Source organism: Monoraphidium neglectum, assembly GCF_000611645.1.
Source record: "Monoraphidium neglectum strain SAG 48.87 unplaced genomic scaffold scaffold00044, whole genome shotgun sequence".
NCBI classification, from domain to species: domain Eukaryota; kingdom Viridiplantae; phylum Chlorophyta; class Chlorophyceae; order Sphaeropleales; family Selenastraceae; genus Monoraphidium; species Monoraphidium neglectum.
The window spans coordinates 8,404-16,042 of NW_014013584.1; the positions used below are offsets into that span (position 1 = coordinate 8,404).

Consider the following 7,639-nt stretch of genomic DNA (forward strand, 5'->3'; position numbering starts at 1 on the left):
CCCATTCCCTCCCCTCCCATTTCCTCCCCTAAACCCAAGACCCACCCATCCCTTCCACTGCCCACCCATCCCCTCCCCTCCGCGTGCCCCGCACCTCCTCCAGGAAGAAAGCAGCCATGGCATCCTTTGACGCGGTGTCCCTGCCGGCGGCCTTGGCGCGCGGCCGCATCGTCTCAGCCATCGCGGCCAGGTCGCCTGGTTATTTGAGGGGTGCAGCGGCCCGACGAGGGTCATTTGGAGTGCAGTCAGCCAGGACTGAGCAGCTCGATGTGCGTGCATCGCGTGCCAGCACGGTTGAGGAGTCCTGCTCCTGGGTGCGGATCGCTCGGTCTTCTGGACTGTGCTTGGGCACGCAAGCAAGGGACAGGCCACGGCGTTCTGTACACATGCGCGCACACACACACACACACACACACACACACACACACACACACACACACACACACACACTGCCTCTGCTCTTGTCTGCTGCATGCATGAAATCCCACAGGAGCCTGAGGCGGCATAGGTGGGCCCCAAACGCCACCTTGTTTGGGCCACAACGCACATTTACCCCACACATATAACACTGGCTGCATGCAGCTGCAAATGCAAAACCTGGCGGCACAGCCATCACATGCATCGCCAAAACCAGCGGAAGGAAGGGCAGGCTGGGGCTCACCTGGTGACAAGAGGTTAGGCACCTCCCCGGTGTTCAGGAGGTTTGACACGTCCTCAACCCATGACTCGCTGCGGCACTGGGTGTCGCTAAATAGGAAGACAACCTGTGAAGTGCCAAATAGTCAGTAAGAGAGAGAGAGAGTGAGGGTCCAGAAGATTGACAAGGTCCTCAGGGCTAATGCAGAGCTAAGCATCGATGTCATCTCTGAGTGGAGGGTCCCGCAGAGGGCCACTTCAAAGGAAAACCCCCGTTGTTATCAATCCACAGGCCGTGCACAAAAACAAAACACACAGCGGGCCCGGCGATCCCGTTTCGACGCATGCACCTTCTTGCTGGCTTCCCCAGCTTTCTTGAGCAGCTTCCGCAGGTCCTCATGCCACTCCTCCTGGCCGTATGTTTTAGATATCTCAATCTGGACCACCTGAAAACGTGCCATTGGGTGAACGAGGGGCGACGAATCAGAGTTGTTTTCAACACCCCAACTGGCCATTTCACCACACAAGGCCGACTGACCAGTGGGGGGCCTCCTGCGACGCCCCTGTAAGATGAATTGCCACGTCACACGTCACTTGAAACTGGAAAACCCTCTCTTGTCTGTTCTGCCTGGGGCCCTTGGATGCTCTCCACCCCCACAAGCCCTTCAAGTGCCCCACCTCCATGTCAGCCATGTATGCGGCCAGGCGCGTGAGGCTCTGCCTGCCACTCCCGCCCAGCCCAACCAGCAGCGCGTGCCCGCCGGGTGTGCCGATTACGCGGGCGATACGGCACACGTGCTCCAGCGCAAACTGGAACAGCACAAGCGCCATGGGCCTGTGGATTGGTTTGGTGGTGGACGGGGCCGAGCCGGCAAACGATGGGGCCTGGTACTACCAGTGACATGTAGTGTCACATGACTGGACAGTGAGCAGGACGAGACCAAGCCTGAGTACCACAGGACCCGCCGAAGTGCTAAGTCGCGCCGCTTGCAGTTATCAGTGCAGAGAGCTGCTGCAGGTGGCAAAATTCAGGAAAAGACCATGAACGCGCAGTCGTCCCGCGCACCTCTTGCTGCCCGCGTTCATCTCTGCCAGGGCGTCGCTGACTGCGGTCAGCAGCTTCGAGGGGTCCGTCAGCTGGCGGTACTGCCGGGAATCTGGCGGGGTGGGGGGAAACGCAAAGGGCAGTGGGCGGTCTGAGCGAGCGTGTATGAGGTTTGACAAGTATTCCCTGCTCAGTTTGAAAACGCAACCACTTGCGGCATCATCAGTTCATCACCCACCTGTGTGCCGCAGCCGACGCGAGGGGCGGCGCGCAGGCGAGGGCGTAACTGTGCGCGGTCGCAATCCATGAGCGCCCAATGCCGCCTCGTCACACCTGAGCCCGCGGGGGTGTTCAGGAAGTCTCCAAACATGAGGCCCCTCAGGCCCGCCATCAGGTCTGTGTCGCTCATTGCCCCGCCGCCCTCTCCGGCGGCCCCCAGCAGGCGCGGCAGGCGCTCCTTGAAGTGGGCGTCTGTCAGGCCCTCCAAGAGGCGGCCCGTCCACAGGCGATCCTCGTCGGATACCAGCCTGAGTTTCATTGTGATGGTGTAGCGAATGCGTGCGCTTCAAGGGTGGTTTGTTGCAACAACCGCGGGTACTGCTTTGTTGCATGCGACTGCGAGCCGGCCCAAACCGCTGAGTTGCATGTCGGGTGCAACTTGGGTGCCAGGCGAACAAAAAATGGGCTTCAAGCAGACCGCTCGGCACCGCCTGTGCCCTCCAATGCACCGGCAGCGCCGAAGAGCACAACGAGCGAGGCAAGGGCGGCAGAGCGTGACATAGTGATGGCGTCGCACTCGCCTGTCGTAGAACACCCGCAAGACCTCGTGCACCCACAGCCGTACAAGAGTCGGGGAGTCCTCCACGCAGTTGGCGGCGCGCGTCATGCCCTGAGCGTGGCGATGGTTGTTCCATGGTGTAAGGGGTTGCAGCGGGGAGCGATGACACAGCCGGGGACGCTGCAGAGACTTTCCCACAGGAAGTGTACTCAATCGAGACCCCGGCACACTTTGGGTTGCAGGTCTTGCACGGATCTGAGGCCCTGCCATCACAGGCCGCCTGCCCGACTGCTCGCCAGCCCGCCTGCCCGTCTAGCTGCCTGCCTGCCAACCTGCCTCGCTGCCTGCCTGCCTGCCGCGATTCCTGCACCCCACACAGTTGACTTTCAGCCGTCACACCTGGAAGGCCTTGGACACGTCCCGCAGGTTGAAAGTGTAGTGGCTCTTGGCAGGGGTGGGGAGCAGCTTGGACTGGACCTAAGGGGAGGCCCCAAGCAGGCAGGGTCGGCACCCAACGGCAAGAAGGATGGGTGGGTTGGGGCTCCCACGCACGAAGTGCGGCGTAGCCGGCGGTGAGCCGCGGTCCAAGCCAGCGATTCCTTGCGCATGCAGCAGCGGCTTGCAGCCGGCAAAGGCAGGCTGCCATGCAGTCTGGGCACCAGGTGCACGGCTGGCGCTGGGCAAGGCAGACGGTTGTTTGAGAGCGGAGGGGGAGGGACACCATTGCACCACCCGCACCTGCTCATAAACATCCAGCGTGGCCGCCACCAACGGCTTCGCCAGCCGCGTGATGTTCTGCAAGCAGCGAGGTGCGTGAGCCCAGCAGTCAGACCAGCCAGCACCGCAAACTGGACATGAAACGGCTTTGTCAATAGGTAGAAGGCCCCGCGGGTCCCCCGAGAGCAATGCAACCATGGTCCCCATGGCTGGTCACAAACCTGCCCATAGCTCCACTTCTTGAGCCACCAGTCTGTTAGGGCGCTGAAGATGAGGCTCAGGTTGTCGCGATCAAAAGCGGTCACGCTGCGGGCGGCAGGGGAGTGGGATTGCTGCGATGTGACCGAAGTTTGACCAGGGTCCACATCCCCTGGCCTGGGCCAGCCAGAGCGAGTCAGGCAAAAAAAACCCAGATTGCACACGGTGCAGCCAGAGCAGGTGAGCTCTTGCTCGTGATGGGAGTGTGACTCAGGCGCCCACAAAGGGCCCACCTGATGACTGAGAAGTGGCGCAGGAAGCGCCCCGTCACTGCGTTGCGGCCGCCGCCGGGCGGCCCCATAGCGGCGGCGAATTGCAAGCCCTCCAGTGTCTTGAATGCGAGCTCCTTCCGGTCGTACCAGCCGCCATGGTCCATCCATTGGCGCAGCAGCTCGATCGGCGGCTGGGCGCCGTACTGCTCCGGCTGCAGGTTGTGATGACGTGAAATTTGAGGAAGGTGCAGGCAAAGAAGTGTGACAAGAGTTTCGCTGGCTGTGTATATTGCGATTTACATGACATACATAGTTGATCAGTTTTATTCTTGTTGGAGACGATTGCACCAGTCAGTCATTTGACCTTGTAAAAGCTGGCAGGGATAGCAAAGGGCGTGATTCGGCCTCGCCTGAGGCATGTTGAGGTCGTCCACAAACACCACCATCCTGCGGCCGCCGGCCGGGCCCCACACGCCGCGACGCCGCTTGTCCAGCCGGCCATCAACGACGTCCTGGGGCGGGCAGTCCGTGGCGGTTGGCGGTGGTTGGTGGTGGTGGGGTGAACACTCTGCAATCGGGCAGGTTGCCAATCCTGCTTGCATGCTCCTGCTGGGTGAAGCAGACACAGATGCGAGCAGCATATCAAGGACGACGACTGTGACATCATTGTATAGTTCGCACGGCAAGGCCGCATGCTGCTCCCCGTCCCGGCGCCTGCCTGTCACCTGTGTCGTGTTGGCGCTGGTCTGAGCGCTGAAGTTCAGCAGGCACGGGACAAACGACGCCGCCGGCAGGCCGGACGCCAGGTGGCGCTTCACGTAGGCCGTCTTGCCGGTGCCTGCGGGACAGAAACGGCGGTGGGCGGGGCGCGGCACGGCAAGACCAGGCAGTGGAGGTTCGTAAGACAAGAGAGTGGGAGGGGCGCTACGTGTACCGTACGCAACCATCAAGCACGGCCCCTGCCATTTGTAGAGTAGCCACCAACTACGGAGTCACGCATATTTGATGCTCCAAAGACCCACATTATGAGCCTGGATGACTCCAGAAGCGGGCAACCGCGAGATGCTGTCAAAAGGATCGGAGGGCTACTGCTGACTCTTGCGGGGCGGCATCACATGCAGCACCAGCCGCGTGCTGCGGCGGGGCTAGGCTGGATTGCAACATGCCAGCAGGCGCGTCCGACTTGCCTGTTGGCCCGACGAGCAGCACGTGGCGGTGCGCGCGCGCCAGGACGTCCAAAAGGTACGTGTACCGCAGTGTGTCTGCTCAAAGGGCGGTTCAAGGTCGGTTGGAGGTCGGTTGGTGCGGTGGGTGGACGCGATCACTGGCAAGCGCTCGATGTCGGCGCGCTCGGGCACATTCAAAACAGGCATGCGCCGTGCGGGCTGCTCTACACTGGGGTGTACGGTACCGGTGGCAGTGCATGAAGTGCATCGCTGCCCAGGTCGCTGATTGCGTGCGGATGGCGCCGCTCGAGCTGGCCGGCACCGAAGCAGCGCAGTGATGGATGGGTTTGGCTATTGGATAGCGATTGTCATATCTCGACTTGCCCGCACCTGTGGTGGGCACTATGATTGAGGTGTACTCCGCATCTGGGTTGATGGGCGCTGCGTCCAGCCGATCGGTCCAGCCCTGCCACTTGAGCTTGGAGCTGAGGGGGAAGGGGGGGGCGTCAGAAGGGCCGAGGCGGCATCAGGAGGGAGGAGCAGCAGCATTGATTATTATGATGTCGTGCAAGCAGGATCAAACTTAGCTACTATATGAATATGGGGACGTCGGGCAAGCTGCGGGACAGCCTCGCTGCCGCAGTGACGGCCCACTACTGGTGAAGCCTTTGAAGGTCAATGTCACTGTAAGGGCCCCCCCTTCTGAAGGCAGCCCTTCTGAGTCAACACCAGCCCGCTCCAATATGAAAAGTGGGAGGTGCTGCTTGCAAAAGCGCGCTGCACCTGTCAAGCACGAAATCGTAGACCGAGCGGCCCTCCGGGAAGGGCACCGCCACCCGCGCGCCGGGTGCCGTGATGTGCGCGGCCAGCTCCGGCGGCGGCCCGCCCTGGCCGGCGGCGGACGCGATCAGGCGACGCAGGGCCGCGTCGAACCTGCGTCACAGCGCCGTGGAACCAGAACAACTTGTGAGCTGTTCGCACAGCCTGTCACAAAATCGTGAGGCGGTCTTGCAAAACACGCCCTATCGCCGGGATTCTCAACAGAGTGCAGGTGCGTGGGAGGCGGCACCGCCGACCTCTGCGCAGGAACAAGCCACCCACTTTGCGCGCCCCTCGCCGTCAGTGTTGGCGCCGACGCTCCAGACGAGGCTGAACAGGAAGGTGCACTGCAGCAGCGCGCTGCGCTTCTCGGGTGGCGTGTCAGCTGCAAGCGCCTCGGACCTGGGAGAGTGCAAGTGGGAGAGACAAAGCATGATTGCACACAGAGGCACCAAGGCGCAGTCTTGCTGCATTGCCAGGCCAAGCACTCTACTTGGTAGGATTCCTTTTCTCAAGCGCTGCGTCTAGCGCGACGGCCTGCTGCCCCCAAAGTGTCAGGCACGGAGGCAGAGGCGCACTGGTGCCGGCACGCACGGGTCAGACCGGTCAACCCTCGCAAGCAGCCCTCCTGTAACGCACCTGACTAGGTCGTCCAGGTGCGCCTCCACCAGCCTCATGCAGGAGACCGCCAAATTGATCTCGTGCACGGCCAGCACCTGGGAAGCCAATGGGTCGCCCCGACGTGGCGGGAGCCGGCGCGCGTATGGCAGTGTCAGCGTGTCAGTTAGCAAAGCCATCTAGTTTGAGAAGATACATGCGGCATGGCACCCAATCATCTGCCCTCTGCAGATGTTTGACTGGCTAGACAAGCCAAAACAATACATCGAGCCAAACATTGTTGCCAAAGTTCAAGCCAATGCCAATGCCCACGTGAACGCCGGATTGAAAGCGATGTTATTGTTGCGCCATGGCCCCAACCATGTATACAGGGCTCGTTCCCATCCTCCCCACCCACCTGGGGGCACCCCTTGGCCGCCATCCTCAGGCAGGGCGGCAGCAGCCACGCCGCCAGCTGCGACAGCTCCTCCCGGTCCTCCGAGGTTATCGCGGCCGGCAGCGCTGCCAGCCAGGAATCGAACACGGGGCGCCAGCCCAACAGGTCCGGCTGCCGGCGGGCGGGGGAGAGAGGTGGGAAGGGTCCCGGGGTGCGGGGGGCGAGCAGGCGGCGGGGACGGGCTGGGCCTGGGGGCGGGAGCCGAGCACACAGCTCCAGAGAAGGGCTGTGATTGGGTTCGAGAGGATCTGGACACCGTGTCTGCCCGCTCGACCTGCATTTCATCATATGGTCCTGCCCGAATGCCTGCCCGCATGCACCTGAACGTACACCATGCCGCAGCGGCTGACGGTCGCCGGAGACGCGACCGACAGGTCGGCGACCTCAAAGATGAGGTTCATCAGGCCCTAAGATTGTGCAAGTGGACGAAAGAGTGGGCACAGGGAAGATTCAAGAAACACCTGGATGCAACGGTGGTCTGTGAAGGATCAATGCGTTCAAGGATCAAGTGGTTATGTACAAATTAGAAACTGAGACTCAAGACGGGGATGGCTGGGCAAATAGCAGGGAAATGTTAGAGGGGCAGATCCCTGCTGTTGCTGCGACGCCTGGTGTACAGTGAGCAAGGTACGTGATTGTGTTTCAAGCTCATTGGCGTCCAGTCGTGTGAACCAAGGAGCCAGCATCACCATTGCCAACACTGCACAATTCACTTGCGCAACAGCTCAACTAACAATCAGCTGACGGCCTGCTGGGTTACGGGGTCACCCCTCTGGAGTAAAAGTACCCCACCTGCATGGCTATGATCTCTCCGCTGTTGAGGCACAGCTTCTTGTTGTCATCCAGGACTGGGGCAGCAGTGTGTGTGTGTGTGTGTGTTTGTGTATGTGTGTGTGTGTGTGAGTGAGAGAGAGAGAGAGAGAGAGAGAGAGAGAGAGAGAGAGAGAGAGAGAG

The 7,639-nt window shown here is 61.3% G+C and overlaps 2 protein-coding genes across 2 annotated transcripts in view; both read right to left on the reverse strand.

Moving 5' to 3' along the window:
* The window catches only part of MNEG_0531 (Dynein heavy chain 17, axonemal), a gene marked incomplete at both ends in the record, with an annotated part of 10,586 nt that extends 8,367 nt beyond the window's left edge, over positions 1-2,219 (reverse strand). Inside the window, 6 exons of the mRNA XM_014050980.1 lie at positions 95-195; positions 662-764; positions 987-1,082; positions 1,315-1,471; positions 1,703-1,793; positions 2,015-2,219. Coding sequence (XP_013906434.1) covers positions 95-195; positions 662-764; positions 987-1,082; positions 1,315-1,471; positions 1,703-1,793; positions 2,015-2,219 — 753 coding nt within the window. The remainder of the gene's footprint in view (positions 1-94; positions 196-661; positions 765-986; positions 1,083-1,314; positions 1,472-1,702; positions 1,794-2,014) is intronic.
* A 633-nt stretch (positions 2,220-2,852) lies between these two features.
* Positions 2,853-7,639, reverse strand: part of MNEG_0532 (Dynein heavy chain 7, axonemal) — a gene marked incomplete at both ends in the record, with an annotated part of 14,303 nt that continues 9,516 nt past the window's right edge. The window contains 14 exons of the mRNA XM_014050981.1: positions 2,853-2,936; positions 3,198-3,254; positions 3,398-3,482; positions 3,668-3,858; positions 4,087-4,158; positions 4,372-4,484; positions 4,771-4,908; positions 5,203-5,297; positions 5,596-5,745; positions 5,914-6,033; positions 6,271-6,347; positions 6,647-6,796; positions 7,006-7,092; positions 7,478-7,533. Of these exons, the coding sequence (XP_013906435.1) occupies positions 2,853-2,936; positions 3,198-3,254; positions 3,398-3,482; positions 3,668-3,858; positions 4,087-4,158; positions 4,372-4,484; positions 4,771-4,908; positions 5,203-5,297; positions 5,596-5,745; positions 5,914-6,033; positions 6,271-6,347; positions 6,647-6,796; positions 7,006-7,092; positions 7,478-7,533 (1,475 nt within the window). The remainder of the gene's footprint in view (positions 2,937-3,197; positions 3,255-3,397; positions 3,483-3,667; positions 3,859-4,086; positions 4,159-4,371; positions 4,485-4,770; positions 4,909-5,202; positions 5,298-5,595; positions 5,746-5,913; positions 6,034-6,270; positions 6,348-6,646; positions 6,797-7,005; positions 7,093-7,477; positions 7,534-7,639) is intronic.